Below are 26,903 nucleotides of genomic sequence, written 5' to 3'. Positions count from 1 at the left end.
AGGCTTCACCAGCCTTCCTCTGATAAACAGGATGAGATGGCTGCCTGGTTTGAGAAGTAGAACAGGTTATAGCATGATACAGGCAAACATAGTATAAATAAAATATTCATATAAAAATAGTCTCTTACAAAATATACTCTCTTATCCTATGGGTCATTTTCCAAAAGATGGAAATTGTCTGGAGTTAATTTCTGTTTCTCTTTATAGGCATCTCAAACTCAATTTTCAGGATGGTGAGTCTTACCTGGCAGGGAATAGCGGGAAAGAGGGTATTGGTATAGATCTCAAGATCAACGCCAACTTGAGTTTCCAGACAACTAGCAGCAAACAGCAAAAAATATATATGTAAAAAGATGCCTGCTTTTATACTTAAACATCTAGGACTGCAAGGAATAACTTGCAAAATCAACTAGTAGAAATATCTGCATAAAGAATAACTATGTACAATTCCAATTGTTCCTTGCCCAGTTGACAAAATTATTCCACAAAGAAAGCAAGGAGCCTACTTTGATTGCAGAACCTTTTCCAGTGGTAGAGTCCTTTTAATTAAATAAATTAATATTATTTTTATCTGAATAAATTGTTAAATATTGCTATTAGTAAGCTCAGGAGCCTGACGTCCCTGCTTAAAAAAAAATGGCAGCTCAAAGGAAGGCCATCTCACTTCTAGCCAAAATACAGCAGCAGGAGCAGTAGTGGGGTTTGCTGAAGTGATGTGAGTGAGATGAAAACCAGCTGAGAATTTCCTGAAGCATTTCCATGAGTGCTGAAGCTCAAATGTGCCTGGTGGTAGCACTCTGCAGGAATAATCACACTGGGGTACTGATCCCCCCAGCAACAATTTTCTCATAGTTCCAGTGCTTCTTGCTATGTTTGATTCCTGGTGAACAAACAGTCACTGTGCAGATCGAACCATTTGTTCCCAGGGGGAGGCTAACCCCTTGAGTCATGGGGTCCTGGCCTGGCCCAGCCTGGTGGTCTGCCTAAGGCCACCTGGGCCCAGAGTGACTCCAGTGACTTAGTGGCTGAATGTACTTGTAGAGGGGGTTGGATTGGCTGCTCTCTGCTCTTCTCTTGGGTCTCACGTGGAACGTCCCAGCTTCACCATAAGAAGCCAGGAAAAAACCTCCACTCAAGGCTGGTCTTTTGGAAGAGGCCCCGTAGATCTTGGCTACAGCCTGGAGAAGGTCAGGCTAGATCATGGGGAAACATCTTCCTGGGTTTTTTCCGTCTTTTTCCTTTCTCAGGGAGCAGTGGGATGGTGAGGGGGAGAATGGAAGGGTGGCCCAGCACTTGCTGTCCCCTCCCCCTTTCCGTCCACATCCCCGGCACCCACCCAGTCCCCCAGTATCTCCCCAACCCACACAGTTCACTTACAGGTGTACACTTCTGTTCGTTCACTACATGTGTTACATTTCACGTAACAACACCAGTGAAATTTGCAATTACATTGCCACACGCGTGCATACTGGTGGGTGTTGTAGCCCCTGCCGCAGCACATGAGGTCACAGCCGCTGGCCTGGGGGGCGGTCTTGTTGCACATGCGGCCCTGGGTCCCCACGCTGCCCGTTGCGGGGTCTTCCTCACAGTAGTTGGGTGACTTCTCAATATACACCAGATCCGTGTCCATGGGCTTTCGGTAGGACAGGGGCTTCTTGATCTTAAGGAAGGTGGGCCGCTTGTTGCGGCTGGCCCGCACAGGCTCCACGTGCACCGCCTCGTTGTACTTGTCTTTCAGGATGTAGCCCAGCTCGCGGAACTTGGGCAGCGTCGTCCAGCATGTTTTGGTGGTGCACGAACCTGACACCCCGTGGCATTTACATTCCAGCTTCATATTTTCCTGTAGTATCTGCAGGAAGAGAAAGGAGGAGAAGGAGAAAGAGGGGGGAAGAGGAGAAAGAGAAAGAAAGAGAGAGAGAGAGAGAGAGAGAGAGAGAGACAGAAGGAGTGAGAGGAGAAAGGGGGAGGAGAGGGAGAGAGAGAGAGAGAGAGAGAGAGAGAGAGAGAGAGAGAGAGAGAGAGAAACATAGCACAGTCATTTAAATAAAGCCATGGGACCAAACCCTCTTCCTGAAATCTTTCCCCACCCTCCCACTTCATAGGGACTTTTCTCCATCTTTTAATTCTGAATTTATCCTAAAAGCAACTGATTATGAATGTGAGAGCTCAGAGGAGCATAGCATGTTAAACCCTGCAACAGAGAATATCAAAGCAGCAAGAGACCCAAGAATATAGAATGTTAGGGCTTAAAGAAAAAAAAATAGGCCCTGGGGGAGGTGAGGGGTCAATTATCTAGTCCAATCCACTTGTTTTATGGAGAAACTGAGGCACAGAGACATTAAAGGGACAAAGCTGAGTTCCACGGCTAGTTGGTAACAAGGCTGTGGGGGACAGCTCCTGGGACAGACTTAGCCCAGTTGCATTCTGCTTTTGGATACTGTCAGAGAAAGCTTTGTCTAGAAAGGACATGCACATGTCAATGAATCCATTACTCTTCCCCTAGACAAGAATAAATTGAAACCTTCCCAGATACTTTATTTTCAGACTTTTTCTGTGAAACTTTGAAAAGTGTGGGATCCTTGGTTAAACAGGGCCACCGTCAATCAGTCAATAAATATTAAATACTAAGTGCCTACCATGTGCCTCGGATACAAAAAGAGGCAAAAGACAGTCCCTGTGGTCAAGAAGATTACAGTATTATAGAATCATAGGATTTCAGACCAGAAGAGACTTTTCACATCATCTAGTCCAAGGGTCCTTAACCTCTTGGTTGAGATCCTATCTTAACTTCTTGTTTTTTAAAAAATATTCTGATGACTGTGTTTCAATGCAACTGGTTTCCTTTGTCATCCTGTATGTTTTATTTCATACATTGAAAATGTTATTCTGACAAAGGATTCATAGGCTTCCCCAGACTGCCAAAGGAGTCCAAGACACAAAAAAGATGAAGAACCCCTGCTCTGGTCCAACCTCACAAATAAAGAAAATGAGGCCTAGAGGGGTGAAGATATTTGATCAAGGCCACACACATAGGAAGTGGCAGAGCTAAGATTTGAACCAATTCCAAAGAGCCAAATTTAGGGTTCTTTCCACTAGATCACTCGACCTCATGCCATATTCACTTTTTTTTCAACCCAAATATCCAACAACAAATCACGATAGATGTTGTTGAGTCGTTTCAGTCATGTCCAACTCTTTGTGAACCCATTTGAGGTTTTCTTGGCAAAGATACTGGAGTGGTTTGCCATTTCCTTCTCCAGTTCATTTTACAGATGAGGAAACTGAAGCAAAGCAGGTTAAGTGACCTGCCCAGGGGTCACACAGCTAGCAAGTGACTGAGGTTAGATTTGAACTCAGAAAGATGAGTTTTCCTGACTCCAGGTCCAACACTGTGCCACCTAGCTGCCCCCAGTAGACTCTCAACTAAATGGAATGGTCAGGAAGTGGGCTCTGGTTAAATTAACATTCTGGTTAATTTGGATAACCAGAGGAACCTTTTTTAGCTCAACACTTGTTGAAAATTCTTGTAAAAATGTCTGAGTCCAACATACCTACTTTCATCAGCAAAGTCTAGCTGTATGTGACTTACTTAGGCCCTTAGGGCCATCAAAGTGAAAATGAGTGATACAAAATCACAGAATGTCAAAGGTAGAAAGGACCATCCAACAGGCACAATATGTACACAAAAAAGAACTCCCCCTACAAGATACCCAACAAGTGATCATTCCACCTTTGCTCACAGACCTCCAACACAGGGGACCTCCTCTTCCTCCTTCTCTCCCTCCCTCTCTAGAGGCAGGCCATTCCATTTGGGGACAGCTCTAATTGTTAGGAAATTTTACATTTACCTCTTTGCCTGTGACCTTTCACCCAGTGTCTTTACTCCTATTCTCTGAAGCCAGTCTAGAGAATCCCACAAGTGAAGTCAATGCAAGTCAACAAACATTTATTAAGCACCTACTGTGTATGGTTCAGGCACTCTGCTAATGCACATGTTTCCTGTTGCCTGTTTCTTTTCCTGTGATCTGCCCTTTCTCCTAACACCTAATTCAAGATGCTGGTACATTGGTTTCTGGTTAACGGGGGTTTAGTTAGTACAGCAAACTAGACTTATGAGTGAGCTTTTACTTGACAAATCTGGTCTTTTCGCAGTCCTAATCTTTATCCACCTATTTGCTACATTTGACCCACCCTCTATCCTCCTGGATACTGTCACTTTTTTTTAATTAGTCAATTTATTTATTTTTAGTTTTCAACATTCACTTCCATAAGTTTTAAATTTTCTCCCCCTTCCTCTCTCCTTCTTCCCCAAAACAGCCTGCAATCTGATATAGGCTCTATACATACATTCCTATTAAACATACTTTCACATTAGTCATGTTGTATAGGAGAATTATAATGAATAGGAGAAACCATGAGAAAGAAAAACAAAACAAAACAAAAAAAGAAAACAGTCTACTTCCCTCTGCATTTAGACTCCATAGTTCTTTCTCTGGATGTGAATGGCATTTTCCTTCATGAATCCTTTGGAATTGTTTTAGGTCCTTGCATTGCTGAGAAGGGCTAAGTCTATCAAAATCAGTCATCACACACTGTGGCTGTTACTGTGTACAATGCTTTCCTGGTTCTGCTCACTTCACTCAACATCAGTTCATACATGTCTTTCCAGTCTTTTCTTAAGTCTGCCTGTTCATCATTTCTTATGGCACAATAGTATTCCATTACATTCATATACCACAGCTTGTTCAGCCATTCCCCAATTAATGGGCATCCCTTCAATTTCCAGTCCTTGGCCACCGCAAAGAGAGTTGCTATAAACATGTTTGTACATGTGGGTCCTTTTCCCGTTTTTATGATCTCTTTGGGATATCGGCCTAGAAGCAGTATTGCTGGGTCAAAGGGCATGCACATTTGTATAGCCCTTTGGACATAGATACTGTCACTTTTCAAGTATTCTGTAACACGACTCTCTCCTGCTCTAGTTCCTACCTACGGACCTGCTTCCTCTCAGTCATCTCGTATGGTTGTTCATCATCCACTTCACCCACCCTACCTATGCATATTCCCCAAGCTTATATCCTAGGCTGTCTTCTCAGTCTATCCTTTCTCATCTGTCCTTATGAGTTTAACTATTATTCTTACGTACAAGACCTATATATCCAACCCCAGGCTCCCTCAGCTTCAGCCCAACACCACCAGTTAAGTACCTGGTGAAAATTTCAAGCTGGACATCCAACCTAAACTCAACGTGGCCAAAACTGAGCTCATCACTTTTCCTCCAATCCCACCTAGCTTCTGTGGAAAGCATCACCTTCCTTCCAGTCTCCCAGGTTCACAGTCTAAGCATGATGCTGTCCTCCTGACTCTCTTCCTCACCCCACATATCCAACCAATTGCCAAATTTTGCCATTTCTCTCTTTAACACATCTCACATCCAGTGGCACCTCTCTATTCACACAGCTACCACCTTAGTTCAAACCCTTTCGCCTAGATTATTTACAACATCCACCTAATTTGTCTCTTTGCCTCAAATCTCTTCCCACTCCAGTTCAGGCTGCATGATGCTAGGAAAACAATTTTCCATAAGCATGAATCTGACCATGTGATTCCCCTACTCAATCAACTCAAGTGACTTCCTATTGCCCCTAGGATCAAATAGAAAATGCTCTCTCTGTTCAGCTTTTAAAGCCCTCCCCAATCTAGCCCCAAACTACCTTTCCAGATTTGTTGGACTTTTCTCCTTATCCTGCCCTTGGTGAACTGGGCAAACTGACCCAATGACCTTTTCTCCATTCCTCGCACATGATGCTCAACCTCTCAACTCCACACCTTTGCACTAACCATCCCACGTGCTTAGAATGTACCTCCTTTTAACTTCTGCTTCATAGAGTTTCTCTCTTTCTTTAAGACAAACCTCAGGCCAGCATCATCATCGTCAAGAAGCCATTCCTGATCACCCTAACTGCTGGTGCCCTTCCTCCTAAACTACTTTGCACTTAATGACTTTGTATATATTTGTATTTGTTAACTTTATACTTGTACTATACACACAAATACATACATGCATATACACACACTATATATTCATGCACATATGTGTACATGTGTATGTGTACATATACATACATATATGCACACATTCACTTATCAGCTCCCCAATTAGAATATAAGTCCTTTGATGGTAGGTATTATTTCATTCTTTGAACTTGACCTAGGGCCTAGCATAGTACTTAGTACATAGTACTAAGTATAGAGTAGGCACTTAATGAATATCAGCTGATTGGTTGATTGTAATATTTCAGAAAAAATCCATAATTTCATCAGTATGGCTAGTCCCTCCACTGATACAGATCACAACCCCTCTCCTCACCAGACGCTCTTTGTGAGTAGTCGTAGCCCCAAATAAATCCATCACTTTGTCGCTGCCTTTTCTCTGATGATAATAAAAGTATTTAGGGCTGGAGGGGTCCTGAGAAATCACCACAGTTCAATCATCTCATTTCATACATGAGAAAACTATGGTCCGTCATCATACAGGTGGTAGATAATAAAGTCAGTATTCCAACCAAGGTCCTCTAACTCTCCTTCTTTCTACTTCCCCACTATCCAATCCTTCCTCTTTTCAGATTTAGCTGGGCTTGATCATAGATTCATAAACCAAAAGCTGGAGGAGGCCTCAGAGGCCATCAGGTTCACTTCCCTCTTTTCACAGATGAGAAAAGTCAGGGTCGAGGATGCTGAGTAGCTGGCCCAAAGGCACACAGGTCAGAGGCATCAAAGGGAGGATAATTCAGGTTCTCAGACTTTCGAGTCAGTGATCTTCCCCTCCGCCATACTTCCTGCTGCAATCTATGGAATCTGCCACTGGGTCCATAGTCAGAAGCTCTACCTTGATAGGTTTGCGTAGACTGGCATGAGCTTCAAGAACCCAGGGTCATCTCTATATGGGGTGGAACTAGATTGGGGGTGTCAGATATGGTAACGTTGGCACTGCCTACCTCATGGCACTGTTTAATTCAATTCCACAAGCAGTTACCAATGATCTAGTATGTGCAAAGTACTGTGCTGGGTGTTAGAGACACAGAAACACAGCAAGCAAAAAACAAACAAATTTTTAAAAGCCCTTGCCCCCAAGGAGCATACATTCTCTTATTCTGGGAATCAAGCAAAATAATGTTCCGGAAGTACGATAAAAACATGAGTTGCTGTTTTTACTGAATTAGGGACTTCAACAGGCTGACTTCAGATGATGTTTTCATCTCACATAGCCCTTGATTTGGACCTATCTTATGCTTTTATCTTTTGTAATATATAACCTCCTCAAGAGTGCTGCCTATGGCACGTCTTATCTATTTTTGCATATCTGTACAAAGGGCTCATAAAGGACCTCACACCAAGTGGCACATCAGATAGAGTGCCTGGAGTCTGGAAGACTCCTCTTCTTGAGTTCAAATCCAGCCTCTGACACTTACTAGCTATGTGACCCTGAGCAAATCACCTAACCCTGTTTACCTCAGTTTCCCCATCTGTAAAATGAGCTGGAGAAGGAAATGGCAAACCACTCCAGCATCTTTGCCAAGAAAACCCCAGATGGGATCACCAAGAGTTGGACACGACTGAAAGACTGGACCACAACATAATAAATATCTGTTGAATTAAGTATCCTCTTAATAAATATCTGCTGAACTAAATTGTGTGTTATTTTGTATTAAATGAAAGACACAAGAGCTGACTTAGGGAGACAAAGACATGGGTTCAAGTCCTCTCTGTGGCATACACTGGTTGTGTGGTACCCTGGGTAAATCATAACTTCTCAGTGCCCCCAGGCAACTCTCCAAAACTCTTAATTACAGAGAATGTGCCAATCTGCATTGGTAGAGGAAGTTCCTCATGAGAGTCACTACACCAAAGAAAGCAAAAAAAAAAGTGTTATTATTGTGTATGTACTATATTCCCTTACCAGATTTTAAGCTCCTGGAGGGCAGGAATAATATTCCATCTAAACTTGCATCTCTGTCAAACTGAATGGAATCCCCTTGAAGACTGACTCTCAGCCTTCCTTCTGGATAAGCAGTAAGGGTGTTTCATGTCAGTGATTCTGCTGACAGGAATAGGTAATAGAACTACTTAATTCATTAGGCACAGCGAGCTCCTGTGTGAAGAAACTCCCTTTAACAAGGACCTACTCCCTCTTCACCTTCTCTGCAATGTACAGTAGAGTTGCCTGAAGAGCCAAAAGAATAAATTAGCCCCCTAGCATTCCACAGCCAGTCTGTTTCAGAGGCAAGACATGAATCTCACACTGCCTGGTTTCCAGGACATCTCTCCATCCACTGTGCCACGCTGACTCTCAAATTTCATTCTGGTAAGCAGTAAAGGTCAATGATTTTACTGATACCTGTAAAAAGATAAATTGCCTAAGCCTATTTATGAACTGCTAATCCTTGGATCCTAATCTACAAGTCTGTTTCTTTCTTTCTTTCTCTCTCTCTCTCTCTCTCTCTCTCTCTCTCTCTCTCTCTGGAATTTCTGTACTTTATCACCTGCATGAAGTAACTAATCCTCCTTAAACACTCGCCTTCTACAAGGGCCTTCACCTGATGTCCCAGGAGGCTTGGAGCCCATTTTGGACTTGGGTGTTCAGCTCCATCCCCCTTTTCCCCACCCCCACCCCTACCCCAGTGAGGCAGCCTCCTCCCTTTGTTACCATGATCAGCATGCAGCAGGCATTTCAGGGAAAACAGAGTGATGGGCACTATAATCACATTAGCTTCACCAGCCCTAATCCTGCAAACTATGCTTTTGGGAAGCCTCAGTGGTCTCGCTGGGTTGACATTAAACTGGATCTAATCTAGGCCAGGACCAGCGCTGGTCACTCAGCAGGCTCCTACCCAGGGTCTCCTTTGGATCAAAGGAGCAAAGGAGGCAGGTGGTCCAAAAAATCTCATGCTAAGCCATGTTCCATCTTCAAGATCCCCGACCCCAAAATATAAGCCCCGGGCCAGCTCAAAAATGTGTTTCATCCAGCTGGGAAGTTTCTGGGCTCAGTAATACCGGTGCCCCCCTTTATCTGGGACTCCTCTGCTCTCTCCACTCGCTGTGCACTCCATCCAAGTGAAAGGCAATGAAGCACAACAGAAAGCCTGTCACACTTGGGAGTGGGAAGATAGGAATTTAAGTCCTGGTTCTGAGGCAGCTTACTAGAGTAAGTGTGGCTTTGGTTAAGGCACTTCTGTCTGAGCTCAGTTTCCTCACCCAAACAATGGGGACAATAACCCTCGAACTTCCTACCTCTGAGGATGACTGTGGTCAAGTAAAAGAGTGCCCATAAGAGCCATTAGTAACCATCAGGCAAGCTAGTAGTAGTAGTAGGACGATGATGATGATGCTTATCTTTTCTTGAAAGGCCCAGGTCAGCCAAAAGGACAGAAACTCCCTCCTAAAAAGTACGCCACAACCTTAAATTATTTAAAGGGAGGTACCTGAGGAATAACGAGGGGAACTGATTTGTTCAATGTCACCCAGAAACAAATCTGCCTTTCTGTCGATCTCCAGCTCTCAGCAAGGCACCTGACTCTCAGTGAGCAGCTAGACTCGTCCACAGCATCAGGGGCAGGATCTGAACCAAGGCTGCGCCGACTGAAAGCACCTTGCTCCGGCCTCCACACCACCCCACCCCTCACCTTTGTAGAGAATAGTCAGGTTTCTTGGGTTCAGACAAAGGGTTGGCATAATATCCAATTATTTCTTTTCTCACTATTGTTAATGTAGCCCACACCTGTTGTTCAGTCTCACTGGGTAGGATGGAAAGGGCAATGAATGTGAAATTATAAACCCTGAGTTCAAGCCTCAGCTCTGGTGCTTACTGTATGACCTTGGTTAACAGCGTCAATAATAACAAACAACTGGCATTTCTGTAGAGCTTTAAGGTTTGCAAAGTACTGTTATATGTTAATTCATTTGATCCTCAAAATAACCCTGAGAGGTAGGTGCTATTATGATCCCCTTTCTACATATGAGGGAAGCAAGGAACAGAAAGGGTTCCTTGCCCAAGGTCACACAGCTGCTAAATGTCAAGTCATAACTTCTCTGAGTTTCAGTTTCTTCATCTGTAAAATGAAGAGATTGAAATAAATTACCTCTAAGTTCCCTTGCAGCTCTATTATTCAAATCCTTGCTCTTCCCCCTTAATACCTGTGGGACCTTGGATAAGTCACTTCTCTTGGCTGGGCTTCTATTGTCTTGCCTGTAAAATGGGGCAATGATCCTTACCTGGGTACCTGCTTTCCAACAGCCTTCCTCCTTGCCTGGATATGAGCCATAATGCCACATTCTGATCTTTCCCCTCCACTCTGACCCGTGCTCCCAGACCACTGGCTTCCAGGCCTCACCCTGCAGCTGGCCCGCTTGTGTGTCTCTAATTTATCTGGCCTTCTTTGCCTCAGTTCTGCTCACACTGGCCCAGTTCAAGCCCCGAGTCTAAGTCTCGATGAATGAACACAGCTCTTTCTCTCCTCACCCACTCTCAGAGCTGGCTTACTCATTTGCAGTGAAGATTGAACAGAAGTGCCTGGAGAATCAAAGAAGCAGCCTGGGGGCCTCAGAGCCACAAAGTCAAGGTTCTCGTTCCACCTCTGCTATTCACTGTGTGAACTTGGAAGTGACTTGACTACCCTGAGCCTCAGTTTTACCATCTGTAAAACAAGAAAGTCAGTGTAGATACTCAAGGTCCCTTCTGACTCTGAAAAATTCCATGACTCCACACACTTAATGGTATCCCTGAACTCAACTCCCCACCTCTCTGTCCACTTCTGCCCAGTACCAGGAACAGAGGAAGTGGAAGGAGGGAGGTTTCACACCCTTGGAAGGAAGGAGGAAACTGTCCTCCCCTTGACATTTCACCTAGGGAGTACCAACAATGTACCAGAGTGAGCCCCAGGCATCCTCCTCTCCGGGAGCTGAGGAGGGGCCTTGAGAAACACTTGGCTGAAAGATAACTTCCTGGCTCATCCCCAGAATAGATACTATCACACTTGGGTTGGTTTGCTCTTTTTTCCCCAACAGCTGATCTTTCAGAGTCTAACCAGTGGGTTATGTGTCCCAAACCAGAGAAATATAAGTGGTCCTGAATTGTAACCGGGGTGGGGAGTGGAGATTACTCTACCAGCTTGGAGCGCATCCCTGGACTTAGAGCACAGAAACCCCTCACTTTCCACAACAGCCACAGGCCTATCAAGTTCTGGGGAAATCAGATTCATGTAAATTAAATTCTGCCTTACAGTGTACATGTATTTTCATTTCAGATTCGGTAACTAGGCTCATTATGAAATAAGCAGACACTTGAGCTTTAAAAATGTCTTTGCTGCTCACCCCACCCCTGCACCCAGCCCCTCTGTCAAAGAACCAGTCGGTTAACAAGCATTTATTAAGTGCCTACCATTGCCAGGCTCCATGCTAAGCTCTGGGGATCCAAAGAAAGGTATAAAAAAAAACAGCCCCCGCTCTCAAGACACTCACAGACTAATGGGAGGGACAACTTGCAAAAGCTCTCCAAAAATATAATATAGACAGGATAAACCTGGGGCAGTGTCAGCGGGAAGGCATGAAGATTAAGGCGCTCATGGAGAGGCTTCTCATCAAAAGAAACCCAGGGATTGATCACTTACTTCTTCTGGGCACTCAAAGATTTATAAAGGGCTTTTGCTCACAGTGGTTTCAGAATTCTTAGAGGCTCAGAGCAATCAGATAACTTGTCCACTCTCTCACAGCTACTATCAGTCTCCCTACTCCAAGTTCAGCATTTATTCTACTCTAGACCAGTGCCATTCCTCAAACACTTTCCCAAATGCCTTTTAATTCCAGCGCTTTCCCTCTCTTATTTCCCATTTCTCCTGTACGTAGCTCATTTTGCATATTTTTGTTTGTATGTTGTTAGATTGCAAGCTCTTCACAGGCAGGGACTGTGTTTTGCCCTTTTTTTGTATCCCCAGAGCTTAGTAGAGTGCCCGGCACATAGTAGGCCCTTAAACGTTTACTGAATTGAATACTTAGATACACTGGGACAACCTTTATTTAAAGGGACTTTGCAGCAGGGAGAGCAATGTCTCTGGAGTCAGGGACCTGCATTAAAAATCTTGGTTCTAACACTAATTGTGTGACCTTCAACAAGTCACAACCTGCCTGGGCCTTGATTTCTTCAAGATCTGTAAAATGAAAGGGTTGGATCCTCTCTGGATCTAAGATCTATGAGCTTATCCGTGAAATGATAAAGTTAATCATCTCCCCCTTCATTTATTGGTTTGGTACTTTGGGTTACATACCAAATACAGTGCGTTCTTCCTTTCTGAGATTTTTTACCGAGGAATTTGAGTAAGAACAGGTCAGCTCTTCTAGGGAGGGAGCCTGCTGGCAATTTAGAGACCTTGTTGGCCACGGGGTCCAACCTATTTATCTCACAGATGAGAAAACTGATGCTAAGTTACTTGCCCCAGGAAGACACAATTAGGAAACCTCTAAGGCAGGATTTGCACCCAAGGATCCCAACTACAGGTCCGGTGACTTAGCCACTATATCAGACTGCCTCTCACTGGAAGTGAGAATCAGGAAGGCCAAAGTTGGAATTCTGCCTCTGACATTTACTGTGTGACCATCAACACATCTCTTAGCCTCTGGAGAGCCTCATTTCTCTCATGGGAAACAGGAGGATTATAATATCTACCTCCCAAGGTGATCATGGGGATCAGCTGAGACAATCTCTATAAAGCAGTGCTCTCATAATGGCGGCCACTCATCAGGTTTAGGATTACTTGGGCCCTCTGGTTCCTGCCCTTTTTCCCTTTGTGCTCTCTACCTTGTAGCATTCCAACTTCAATTGGGTCAGGAGCAGAGCTAGGAGAATATGCATGTCAGGTTCTTAGTAGTAGCTCTGGTAAGAGGCTATCAGGGACATAGTCCCATTGAATTTAATAATCAATAAATATAAATTGGGAAGGGATGGGAATAAGAGACTTAAATATTGTTCAGAGGTAATGCCAAACTTCAATTATATGCAAGAACTGGGCCTGCTGGATGAGGAAGAACTCCCTCCACCAATATGAGTTGGCATCTTTTCTGCAATCTTTAGTCCTAGAGAATTGCCTGGAGAGCAAAGAGAGGTTAAGCGTCTTGCCCGTGATCACACAGCCACTTGAAACTTGAACCTAGGACTTCCTGACCCATGATGCCTTAATAATGATGATGCTGAAGAGGATAATAATGACAATGGATGGCTATAATTTTTCTTCTAAGAGCTAAAGCTAAAGTATTTCTTCCTTGGAGTCACAAAAGTCCTACAAGGCAAATCAGAATTACTGCCTCCTATTCATACTTGGGGCCAACCGAACAAAGGGAGATTCATCGGCTTGCTCCACGTCATACACAGGCTGAGGCTCTGGCCTCTTTACTCCAAGCCTAGTGTTCACTTTAATCCAGCCACCAGTAATGGGGTACCAGGGAAGGGAGTGGTCATCGCTACCCATCCCTGGGCCATGTTGGTTGTTAGGAGACTGATGGTAGGACAGACAGTAAACAGGAAAGAGGCTGAGGACAAGGGAGGAAGAGTGAGGGGAGGAGTCCCAGCTGAGGTGGGAAGTGGTCTAAGGACTACTGGATGACCAGATGGGAGGGAGTTCTGAATGGATTAACTGTGGCCAGACTCGGCTACATCAGAGTGAATGAGATGATCATGGGATTCAGAAATAATCTGGTCCAGAGCCTTAATCTCAAAGATGAAGAAGATGAAGTCCAGAGGAGAAATGCGATTTTTCACACAGTTACAGGTGGCAGTCAGGATTCCTCTGAGTTCAAATCCAGGGTTCTTTCTATTATACAACTAAACTAGAAAGAAAAGACGCCAGGGACCGCTTATCCCATGGTGATCATCTTTAAATACTCAAATTCGACCAGAACTGTGATCTCTCATTGATTTGAGAGTTTGCCCAAAACAATGTTTTGCATATTGCAGATAACAATCCATCCCTACCTTCCCATTCTATGCAGCTCTTGTCTATGTCCTTCCAAAAAGTCTGCCACAGGGGGTCTGCCCAACATGCTAGAGGCTTGACTTCCTTCAGGGTACCAGGGGAATACTCTGTCCGTCCACTTCTTTTCCTGTTGTACAATCTCTCAATGTCATCCTGTTCTTCAGAGTTACTTATAAGCTATGGGCCACAACCTGCTCACACCCACCATGCCCCTCGCCATTGTCCTTTGTACAGGGTGTTCCTAAAGTCTGGACATATAGGCAAAATGCATATTTTCAAGAAATGAAATGGATGAAATTTTTGACCACATTTTATTTAATTGGAATATTAACAAATAACATCTTCAATATGATTTCCATCATTTGCAATGCAAAGGTTGACACGCTTTGCAAGATTCACATGAACTCGATGCAATAACTCCACATTGCCATCAATTTTCCTATGTGTCCAGACTTCAGGGACATCCTGTATCATACACAACTTTAGTTCTGTGGAAGCAGCAGTGTTCTAGCAAAATGGTAAAATGTTGGTATTGAAAAGATGGACCTTGCTTTTATGAGAGGCTTGGGGTCAGTAAAAGAACTTTGTACCTTTACCAGGAGGGGAAAAAACCATTAGAAAGAAGGCTATAGGTGACGCTGGATTGTAAAGATTTAGAGGCCTGAGATCATCTAGGAAAGACGTTAGATACTTTTGCTTTGGGGCATAGAGTCCTCATGCTCAGCCTCAAAGATGGCTATGGGCTTCAAGGCAAAGTCAAGAATGCACTCAAGGAACTACCCAGGCTGCAGTGGTTAGGTTAGGGGCCCTCAAGAAGACCAAGGTCCAAATGTCTTTGTCACTTAGAGTGTTGAAAAGTGAGTTGTGTGAAACTCCAACTGAACCTTAAAGATTATCTAGCATCTAGCCTCTTCATTTTTCAAACAGGAAAACTGAGGCCCTATCACAGGAAATGCTTTGCCCAAAGTCAAGCCCTGGGGTTGTAGATTTTGATTTGGGAGGAACCTGAGTAATTATCTAATCCAACCTTTTTAATTTAAGATTGAAGAAACTGAAGCCCAGAAAGGTGAGGAGGATAACCTTGCACAAAGTCACTCAGGTAGTAACTGGTACAGACACAGCTCAAACCTGGGCTTTTGTGGTCTTCCGGGCTAGCAGTGTTTTCACTGTCCTTCCCTGCTTCTACCTGAGCAGTGGTCCCTGGGGCCACAGGTCACAAGCATGCATCACTGGGCTGCTCCCACCACATACTGTAGGCTCAGAGCAGCAAAGCCCCGGGGTCAGAAGATCTGAGTTGAAGTTCCAGCCTGGGACAAATTCCCTAGACCTCAGTCTTCCTGACTTTATCTGCCCCTTGGAGACAGTGAGAAGAAAGAGACTCTAAAGCCTGCAGAAATGGGAGCCACTCTTACTATCCTTACCGTCCCAGAACTTCTACGTCACACAGTGTTGATCCCTCCCCACCCAAGGCTTCACCTCATTCAGATGCAGGTGTGTTCCTTCTGGACAATTCAGATGAAAGCAAGAGAGCGGGAAAGAATTCTTCAGTGAATAGTTCAAGTTTTTCTTTCTGGCCACATTCTTCTAGTCAGGAGGCACTTCGTGGCTTCTGCTGAATATTCCTGTTTGACTGAGCTGGAAACGGTAGCTATCCCCAAACATAGTGGTTGGAATGCAAGAGAAATTGCCCGGAGTCAGACAGCTTTGCTTCAGGTCTGTCTGTCCGGCATCTACAGGGAGAGTGCCGCTGTTGTCGGTTTCAACACCAACCAGAGAGAGATACCTCATGGCCCAAATCTGTCCTCTTCGGAAGCTCAAGTATCATCGTGTCGTTCGACTGCTGGAAAACATTCACTGACTCTCCATCCCACCCCCACCACCTACAGGATCAAATCCTAAGTAGTCTGTCTGGCATTCAAGGCCCTCCACAAGCTTGCCTCACCCCACCGATCCAAACGTGGCTCCCATAACTCCCCAGTGTGTACACGCATAGCTCCAACCAGATCACCTACCCTCCAGGCTTACAGTCCCCCACCTTTGCTCTCACACTCTTCTCTGCTCCTTCTCTTTCTCCTTCCCCTCCACCTATCCAAATTCAGCCTACCTCTTTCTGGAAGCCTGCCTTTTCTATTCTTTCTCTCCATCTCCAGGTTCCTCTAGCACTTATGATCTGCACCCTAGACACCAATAATAATAATCACAGTGGCTCACATTTATATAACACTTACTAAGCACTTTGCAAATGTGTCATTTGAGCCTCACAACAACCCTGGGAGCTAGGTGCTTTTATCATCTCCATTTTACAGATGAGGAAACTGAGGCAAACAGTTACTCGCCCAGAGTCAACAACTAGTAAGCTTCTGAGGCTGGATTTGAACTCAGCTCTTCCTGATTCCAGAACTGGCTCTTTATTCACTATACCAGCTAGCTGCCTATATCAGACAGATACTGTGGGGGTTCAGAAATAGAAAGAGCCCTAGGTAAGGTCATCTGGGCCAATCATATCATTTTACAAATCCTTCCTTTCATGATAATTTAACTGTTTCACATAGGCAGGTCTTCCAGCCTCAGTGAGACTTTAAGCTTCTTAAGTTCAGAGCAATTGTCTTGTAAGTCTCAAGCGGCCTAGCACAGGGCTGAGGATATAATAGCTGCTCAACCAAAACCTAGTGAAAGGAAGTGAACTGAGTTGATTTTGAGGCAAGCCTCTCCGCTGTCACAGAGGCCCTAGTTGTCGGGGCAGGGAAGCCAGGGAAGTTGTGAGGCTTTTGGTACAGCCTCTCTTTGCCTCATAGGACTTGTAGAATCCCAGACCAAATTCTCTTCTGGCATCAGAGGCCTGGCACATCTCCTGGGGGTGCCCTCGGAGAATCCTCCAAAGTACGATCTGCATTTGGAGAACGGAGCGATAATCTACTGAATCAATCAGTGCAGGTGGCCCGCCTGGATCATTTAGACTGGAGGAATTTTCTGGCTTTTGTCTCAGTGGCTGGGGATTCCCACCCATCCCCCACCCCTCACCCCACTTTTGTCCCCATGCGTCTCTCTCTCTCTCTGTTCCCTCTTTTTACTGAGTCTTGGCTCTGGTAGGATCATAGGCTGCACCCTCTTTTAGCTACCTTAATAACCAATTTCCGCACCTGAGTAACTGACCCAATTCAGCCATGGTTGCCAAACGGCATGTCCTTAATCCAATCCCAGTCCATAAGAACGTTCACCCCCTTGGATTTTCATTGATCCTGGCCAGAGACTGAACCTGAGAAGCTCGAGGGAAAATGGGACAAGAAGCATTTCTCTCTCCTTGGCCAGAGTTGAATCATGGCTCATCTTGGTGGCCCCCCTCAGCACCTAGCTGGAAGTTTTACATACCAAAGGCACTCAGTTACTATTTGTTGAATAAATGAATGAATGTGAAGCCATAGTGGTGCTGGCCAGTTGTAAGAGGGGAGTTCTTAATCCTCCCAGTCCTGACCCCTCATTTCTTTTCACCCACAAAGGCCAAATGGCTCCCAAATCAGAATTCAGTCCCTCCCTCCTTCCCAAAGGATCCAAATCCTCTTTTCTATTACATATCTGGAGAAAGGAAGCCGGTATCCCAGTGACCAGTTTAGCCATTCTGGGAGCTGGGCTCAGCTTCCATCCTGCCCCCCACCCCCACCCTGAGCCCACAGGAGTCAGGCTCCCAGAGGCCAGTTTCCTAATATCATCTTTCCTGTTTCTGGCTGAGTCCTTTTACTTTCCAGCCCAGCTTTGGGAACCACCCTGAATTATCTCCCTCCTTCCTCCTCATTTCCAGCTGAGAGTTGGGTGGGGACTGGAAGGTGGGGGAGAGGAAGAGAAGGGAGAATCTTGATGAACCACTACCCCTTTACCCTGAGGTAATGACAGTGGTGGGGGTGGGGGGAGGCTGCTGAGTAGTCTGCCCCTCACCCTTTTGGCTAGAGAATCTTCATTCCAAGAAGAGGCTGGAGGCCCATGGGCCCCACTCTTTCAGGAGACTAGAAAAGGATTGAGTCGTGAGGGAGTCTCCATTCAGATCTGACTTTGTTTTAGCTGAGTACCATGGGAGGATCCGAACGCAGAGAGAGTTAGCTCAAGTTTCCAAACCCAGGGAGAATCGGCTCCAGGAGAAGAGATTGTGCTGAACATCCTAGTAAGCCTCTCTGATCCACTAATAAATTGATAGCAGAGCAACTCCAGCTAAAAACACAGCCCAAGGGGGTGGGAGCACTCACAAAAAGGAATTTGCAAAAATAACTTGCAAAAATAGAAAAATAGTCTTGCAACTAAACCAATTACGAGGAGAGGGTGGGCACCTTCTCCCAAAAATGGGGTAACCAGCTAACATAGTAAAACGAAGCAAGCTCTGCACCTGATGTCAGAGGATCTGGATTCCAATCTTTATGTCTCCTACCTGTGTGACCCTGGGCAAATCACTAAACTCCTCTGTGTCTCCGTTTCCTTATCTATATGAGGAGATGGGGGATTAAATGCTCTCTGAGGTTCCTTCTAAAACAGGGTCATCTTAAGTATTTTTTTAAACTTTCTGGAATTTTTCTTAACAACAGAAAGATATCTCCAAAAAAAAATTTACTTGGAAATCCATCCATTCTAAAAACCCTAAAAATGCCTCTTTTCCTTTGATTCTGAAGAGTTGGCCACTGTGTTTTCAATGGCACCAAATACAGAAATGAGCACAGGAGTAAATCACTCACAGGTGCCAAGTTTTAGCTCAGGGCACATTTTTACGGTTGAGCTGTAAACCATTGAAAGGAGGGAGCTGTAATTAAAATGCTGACAGACTCACAACTGTGAAAAGGCAGAAAGAGCCATGGCTAGAATCCCCAACAGAGGAGCCCAGGAAGAAAGGCACAGCCCCCCACTCCCTGTCCTGCCCCAGCCCACCCACCCCCAACCATAGCAGAGCGAACCCCGGGCTAGCTGGGAGACCCTGGCAAAGGCCCAGGGGCTAAGGTCAGCCAGCCTGAAGGTGAAGCACAGAACCGGGCACTGGTCTGGGACCTGAGGGGTTATCTGGTACATTTTATAAATGGGGACCCTAAGGACGAGAAAGAGAGGAAGTGATTTACCAAAGGTCCCCCACAGCTAGTGAGTGACAAAGCCCAAAGTTGTAGAATTGGGTTGAGTTGTAGAAACTCAGACTGAAAAGACTAGATGTGGGGACACTGCCTGGGTATGTCTACCATCAAAATACAAAGAGCTCAGCTGAGATATACCTGCACCCCCCCTCACCCCACCCCACACCCCCCTAAACTCTACCAAAAAATTGCCCTCCTGTCATGGAGGCAGCCGGTGACCGCACATCTCAGGGTCACAGATATCTCTGAATATAAGTTGGCTAGTCAGCTTCTGCCTTTCACCAGCCTCATTGTTGGTGGTAATTAAATTAAATCAAGCCCAACCTTCTGAGCCCGGCATTCAAGGTCTTCTATCATCTAGCCTCATTTTTCCTCTCCAACCTTCACTCCTCAGGGTTAATCATTAGCTCTAGAAAGGCCTCAATCTCTACCACCTTCATTCCATCTCTGTGCCTCTAATCAAGATGTTTCCCTCTCTCCCCCCATGAGGGCTCTCCTTTTCACATAGCCAAGCCTCCTTAAAGTCCCAGAGAGAGTCTGTCCTCTTCTAGAGGTATCCGGTGGCATAGCAGATAGCCTGGGCCTGGAATCAGACAGACCTGAGTTCAAGTCTTGCTTTGGGCACTTACTAGAGGGGTGACTCTGGGTGAGTCATTTCACCGCTGCCTGCCTCAGGTTCCCCATCTGTAACATGGAGATGATAACGGCACCTACTTCCCAAGGTTGTTGTGAGGTGACATTTGTAAAGCACTTAGCATGGTGCCTGGCACACGGTCATCGTCATTCAGTCATATCCAACTCTTCATGACCCCGTGGACTTTAGTTTGGCAAAGATACTGGAGCAGTTTGCCATTTCCTTCTCTAGGCAAACCTAGCAGGTATTTAACCAATGCTTGTTTCCTTCCCCTTCCCCCCCTTCCTTGAGGCTGCTGACTATTCCAGTCCCTGCAGCTCTCTCTTTAGCACCATTCATTTTAGTTCTTAATTATACCATTATGGATTGTTCCATAATCACAACGTAATAAAAAGTATGAGGAACTCTGGAGTCAGAAAGGCTTGGGTTTGAATCCTGCCTCGGACACACGCTAGCATGTAGCCCAGTGTATATGCATCACTGCTGCCTGCCTCAGCTTCCCTAACTGTAAAGTGGGCATAGTAATAAGCACCTGCCCCATAGGGTTGCTGTGAGGACCAAATGAGATGCTATGTGTAAAGGAAGCCTTCCAAGCGTTAACACACAACGGAGCTCTCATCTGTACCAGTCTCACCTTCCAAAATAGCTCGTATGCCCAAACGGGGATAGGCTCATGATGTCCACATCAAGACAACAGGGATCAGGTCTTTCCCTCCCTCAACAGTTATCATAAGAGGTAGATTAGCACCATGAGTAGAGGCTGGGTTTTACAGCCTGCTTCTGACACTAGCTGTGTGGGATCGTGAGCATGAGGACCTCTGAGCCTCAGTCTCTTTCATCTATAAAATGGAGCTAAGGGTTGCTATAAGGCTCGAATGAAGTGGTCTCTGTAGATGTGATTTGCAAACTTTAAAGCACTATAAAAAAAATCAGCTATTGTTACTGCCACAAGTCTGGGCACATGTGCCCGGAAAGACTTCTAGGTAAGTGGTTGAGTTGCAGCGAAGAAGAGCCTTTTCTGAAAGACAGTAGCTTTCACCTGAGTTTGAGAACCAGTTCTTAGATTTATTAACTCATGACCGTTTGTCATTTACCTTCTGTGGGCCTCAGTTTCCTCCCCTGGAAATTGGATATAACAATACTTGAGTTGTTATGAGTACTTCACAAACTGTCAGGCGCTAAGAAAATGCGAGTTATTGTTACGATTACTATTAGGATTATTTTTCCCATAAGCCAAGTATTTTGAGGCTAATGGACTCTCCCAGTGGGGTCACCTGAAATGGAACTCTTGACTTGCTATGGCCTCCAAGCATTTTGGAATGACTCCAGTTAAAAGGCGGCTCACTCTCATTTACCCAAAGCAAAGGGGATAAGCAGCAGCCTCCAAGCAGACAACACTTGCCCCCTCTTCTACACCAAACCTTTTAACAAGAGCCAAAGGGATTCTTTCCCATGACTCCTCCTTTACCCTTTTCTGATAGGTTTCACCTGTGAGCAGTGAAATGGCCCAGAGTCAGGTAGAGGCAACAGAAAGGCCAGAATCTAGGTCAAAATCGTCTCCCTTTGCACCAAGGAAAGACTACTGAAAACTACCTTAAAAAATATAAATTAGGGGCAGCTAGATGGCACAGTGAGTAGAGCATCAGCCTTGGAGTCAGGAAGACCTGAGTTCAAATTCGACCTCAGACATTTGACACACTACCTGTGTGACCTTGGGCAAGTCACTTAACCCCAATTGCCCTGCCTTCCCTTCTCAAAAAAATATATATATAAAATAGAGAACACTGTTGGAGTGACAGAAACCACCTTCATGTCCTTTCTTTTTCATTCATTCTATTATTCCACAAATTTTCCCTGGGTACCTACTCCGCACTGGGTTCAGTGTAAGGTACTATGGTCAGCACAGTATTGAGAACTGGTCCTTCTCAGCACCATCCATAGAGTAAGTGCTGAATGAATGTGTTTTCATTTATCCATTTCATTTATTCAGGGAATCTCATTCTCCAAAGAAGTTAAGAGTGAACTTTGCTTTACACACAAGTTACATTTCCCCTAAAAGCGTGGCAATGAATGAAAAATGTGCCTCCTACAGAATGTGACATTGAGCTGGACGTCTGCTCTACTAAGTTAGTCCATCAGTGTCTAGGAGAGGCACTCAGGATGAGTTGACTAGGATGAAGAAAGCCGACGATATTGTATTTTAGAAGTATGTGTGCTTTTTTGATCCCTAGCTACTTTCTAACATACAAAAACCCTGAAAAAGAAAAGATCATTAATGTATCCCTTAGCTCCTTTTAAAAGCTTTGGTGTGGAAAAGGTGGAAAGTATTGTCGGCAGGCAGGCTGCCATTTATCCCAATTGTTTAAGATGAATTTTTGAAAATCAAATTCCATTTTAAATTTAGTAGGGGAAGTGGTCAGCTATTGTGATAACTATCACATTTCCTGGGTGATACCCCTTAAGCCACTTGTTCAGTACAGGTCATTATTAGAAGTATTTTCCCATTGGCCCACCTATAACTTCAAGTCTCTAGAGAACATGGTGCTCCATGACCCACAACATCACCAGGAGAAAAATGATCTTTTATTTTCAAGGATTTTTTGGTATGTTGGAGATCAGCTTGGGATCTAAAGAGCACGCAAACTTTCCAAAGTACAATCTGGTCAGGGTCCATCTTGAGCACCTCTCCTAGATACTGATGGACTAAGTCAAAAGACATACAGCTCCATGTCATATTCTATGCAGGGGGCATCTTTCATTCATTGAGCTTCTATGAGAATTCTTGGATCGTTTGGTTGGTTATTTGGCAAAAGCAAAAGATAACATATGGCCACAGCCTGAGTCCTATACTGGTCCCAGCAAAACATTAAAAAGACCAAGAGAAAGGTCTTCATCATCTTGAGTAGACCCTTGGCAGAGAATCTATGGGAAAACCTTTAATAAGAATCATACAGGAGTAGAAGGTTTTGATTAAGGGTTCTTAACTTTTTTCTTAATATCTATTTTCATATATACTAGCTGTATTTCCATGTAATTAGTTTTCTTTGGAACCCTACACATTTTATTTTAAGCAGTTAAAGCCATGATTGTGAAAAGGGGCCCAAAGGTTTCACCAGACACTACACAGGGGACTCACGAGACACACAAAAAGTTTACAAAACCCTGATTTTGATACAGACCAATAGAAGGAACACCCACACTCATCAAAGAGACTGCAGATCCACCAAAGTTTTATGACTTTGAGTTTGGAGTTTGGAGTTTTTGTTTTTTTTCTGTCCTGAACATGTGGGGAACTCACGGCTTGAAAGTACCACCTATCAATGTAGATTGGCAACTGGTGCATAACATACAGTCTTAGTGTGTCTGGGCAGAAAAAGAACGCAGGTCTTCCAGATTCCAAGTTCACTATAGCATGATGCCTCTATAAAATACTGTTAATTATATTATTACATCAATAATAATAATAATATTTGCACAATGCTATGGTTTTCAAGTATTTGCACACAATTATCTTGTTTAGTCTTCTCATTAGCTACAAGGAAATGCAAGCCCAGAGAGGTTAATGAATTTGCCCTGGGTCATGCAGACAGTAAATACCAGGGCTAGAGACTCTTAACCCAGGTCTTCTAATTTTTAAGTCCAGACTTTTTTCTACTTATTTAAGTATGCCCTGTGATGAATCTTTTTTCTCAACTGAATTATTGGCCCCTAACATTAGCTGGGATGTCATAGATTGGGTTTGCTTAAAAGAAGAAGCGGAGTTATCCATGTGGGTTATTTGTACTCCAACCCCCTGTGTGCCCACCCCAAATACTACCCTTTTGGAAACCAACCCTGTGTCTTTACTTCTCTGCCCCCTCCTTGCCCCCACTCCTTGCCCCTTCAGATTTGATAACACACAGAGCACTGTGGGTCCCCAGCAAATGGAGTACTCCACCCCTAGGGAACAAAGGCCTGATTGTCACCTGTGAGCGGCGTTTGACTCAGGGCTCACTGAAACGTAAACTGAGACTCAAGAGTTCATCTCACTTAAGACTGGACCCCTGAAACTAATGACTCTAGCCCCTCCAGGGTGGGCTGGATTTCAAACATGTTCCTGAGCTGAATGGCCAGCAGCTAAATTTTCCATATCCTGGGTGAAATTGAGTGGCCAACGTTTGAGGCCCCAAGGGGAAAGGTTTCACCATTGGACACCTGAGCCTTTTGCCAGGATGGAGTCTGATGTCCCCTACATCAGCCCTTTATGGAAATCAACCAATACAGGAATTGCAAACTGCTACTCCTGACAATGCAGCATATAGGAACCTCTGGTCTGCTTTCGGAGACAAGGCGTGGGCTTTTTCTTTTAGGTTGTGTCCAAAATCTTAATGACACAGGTCCAAGCTAAGGTCTCAGTCCCTTGGAGGCAGGTAGGTTTAGGGAAGTACATTGCAAGCAACTAGGCCATAGTGGGGATGTAAGGTTTTAGAGAGGGTAGAGACCTAAGAACATTGAATGTCTGAGCTGGAGGGGACCTTAGAGAAGTGAGGTCAAACTCAAATGGAAATGTGGGCCATTAATCCATACATAAAGAACCCTGGGGGCCACATAGGGACAATTTTGAAATGTAATATTACCCATGTTTTATTGTATTTTTATTTATTTTGTTAAATGTCTCCCAACTACCTTTTAATCTGGTTCAGATTGATGGGAGTGTTGCTGGCCACATGTTTGACACCTTGGCCTTAAAAAATAAAATCTCAGAGCTAGGAAGGAGGTTGGAAGATCAGAGCCAAAAGGGACCTTAGTAAATAGAATATCAGAACAGAGAATGTCAGACCTAGAAGAGATCTTAGAAAATGGAATTTGGGGACATAGAATGTCAGAGACAGAAGGTAAGAGACCTTAGAACTCAGAATTCTGAAGCATAAAAAGTCAGAAGGAACGTTAAAATATTGAATTTTGAAACAGAGACTGTCAGAGTTGGAAGAGACATTAGAACATAGAATGTTAGCACATTCTTTTTGCTCTCTCTTTTATTTTTCCTTTTTTGGTTTTGTTTCTCCTTTCTCATGATTCATTCCATTGGTTGTAATTCTTCCTTACAACTGGACTATTATGTAAATAAGTTCAGTGTGAAGGTATATGTAGAAACTACGTTGGATTACATGTTGTCTTGGGTGGGGGGGGAAGGGAGAGGACAGGGAGGGAGAGAAAATTTGGAACCCAAAAACTTTGTGGAATTGAGTGTTATAAACTAAAAATAAAAACAAATTTATTATAAAAATAAATAAATAAAATTTAACTTTAAAACTCAAAAAAAAATGTTAGCACATTGAATGCCAGATGCAAAAGACCTCAGTAAATGGAATTTTAGAACACAGAAGGTTAGAGCTGGGCTGGGACAGAACTTTAAAACAAAAAAGTTGAAAATTGGGAGGGAATTTTGAGATCCCTTCCTCCAGTCTCTAAGTGTTTCTTTCCATGAGTTGGAAATTGTTGTTTAAGAATCTAACTGAGATTTACAATGATGAGTCCCAGACCTTGAAAAGCCCTTTTCCAGCTGATTTTCTACAAGGAAGCTGGCTAAACAGCAAACTAAAAGAAGAGGCTAAAAGAAGAGGAAAAGGAACTTTTTCCCCCAGTGCCATCTACAAAAGCCTCTGCTCCACTCCCACAGCTAACATCACCCTCATCTTCAACAACCTACATAGATTGAATCCCACCAACACCAGCCAAAAGAAAAACACACAAGAACAATACTACAAAATAGTGTGTGACTAAGCAGGAGATTGCTAGTGAAAAGATGCTAGTGAGAAGAAGAGAGAGATAAGAGACAGAAGTGATAATCAAGGAAGGCTTAAAGGAGGACCTGAAGGGAGCCTGGGAAGATTGGTAGGATTTGGATAGGCAAAGAGGCGGGGAAAAGGCAAAGGATACAGAGTGAATGAATGAATGAATGAGTGGGTGAATGAATGAGCGAGTGAATGAATAAGTGAATGAGTAGGTGAATGAATGAATGAATGAAAAAACATGTGATAAATATTTACTGTGCTGGATTTGAAGGGAAGGGGAAGGAGGTGGAGATGAATACAAATATAAAAATAAGGCAGTCTCTGCCCTCAAAGAGCTTCCATTCTAATAGAAGAAGACAACACATACTATAGGGAAGTGGTAGGTGGGAAGAGATCTGGGAAGTCACAAGGATGGTGAGTTGACCCCATAGGGAAGTCAATTGAGATGTCCTTTCCAGAAACAACAGTAGTGAGGTAGACGCTATTCCTGAGGCCTAAAGAGTTGTAAAAGGTGTGAGGCATGATCTGGTCTAGTGTTCTGGAGCCAGTTAAATAACAGTGGGCTAATTAGGTGTGTGCTCACCCATTCACTAACCAAGGTAGTTCAAGCCCAGGGCAGGAGTCCCAAGCAGCAGGGATTACTGAGCAACAGAGCTGTCAATGGCAGAGGTGGCCCCAGTGGCCTGGTAGTGGCAGCAGCATGGCAGGCACTGGAAACCAGGAGAGAGCGGAGAGTTTATCAGCCATAGGCAGCTCCTGCTTATGCATGCCATTGGCAGCAAACGTTTCTTCCCCCAAGCAGGGGGATCCTGAATTTTCTTGTAGTGGCAACTCAGTCCCAGAGTGACAGGAGGCTTCTCCTAGATGGGGAGGCAAGGGGTGGAGGGAACCTCCCCTAAGGAATTACCCTGTCTACATTGGCTATGTTTCCCTTGTGGTACTAACAGTCCAAGAAGAGATAGGGGATCAGAGCAATGTATCTCCTTGATAAAGATGATGATAAGGCTCTGGAGGCTGCTGCCACTGCCAGCCATTTTCTTTTCTCTGTGGGAAATGGAATCCTGAGGTCCTCCCTGGCAACTCCTTCCCTCCCAGCTTCCCAGGAACCCCTCTTATCTCAGCTCCACCCTTCCTGACCAGCACCATGCCTTTGCTATCAAGGTCCCCATCACAAGCTCCTTAAGGCCTTGGAGATGCCTCTTTGCTGTGTCATCTCAGGAAGCTAGAAAACCCCAGTCTCCAGCTGGTACCCATCTCCACTGCTCCAGCTGTCCCCCAGCAGCCACTCTGCTGGCTCCTCACCAGTTTCCATTTCCAGGAGCATGGGCCCTGGGGCGTGATGGGTTTTGTGGAGTCAGGCCCAGCCTCCTTCTCT

General features: G+C 44.5%; 1 protein-coding gene across 1 annotated transcript in view; it reads right to left on the bottom strand.

Moving 5' to 3' along the window:
• Positions 1 to 1,181: 1,181 nt before the first annotated feature.
• The window catches only part of WNT7A (Wnt family member 7A), an 84,381-nt gene continuing 58,659 nt past the window's right edge, over positions 1,182 to 26,903 (bottom strand). The window contains exon 4 of the mRNA XM_036739008.1: positions 1,182 to 1,849. Coding sequence (XP_036594903.1) covers positions 1,370 to 1,849 — 480 coding nt within the window. The 3' untranslated portion in view covers positions 1,182 to 1,369. The remainder of the gene's footprint in view (positions 1,850 to 26,903) is intronic.

Source organism: Trichosurus vulpecula, chromosome 9 (assembly GCF_011100635.1).
Source record: "Trichosurus vulpecula isolate mTriVul1 chromosome 9, mTriVul1.pri, whole genome shotgun sequence".
Classification (NCBI taxonomy): Eukaryota; Metazoa; Chordata; class Mammalia; order Diprotodontia; family Phalangeridae; genus Trichosurus; species Trichosurus vulpecula.
The sequence above is the reverse complement of the archived record's forward strand: the minus strand, read 5'-3'. Positions and strand labels throughout refer to the sequence as shown.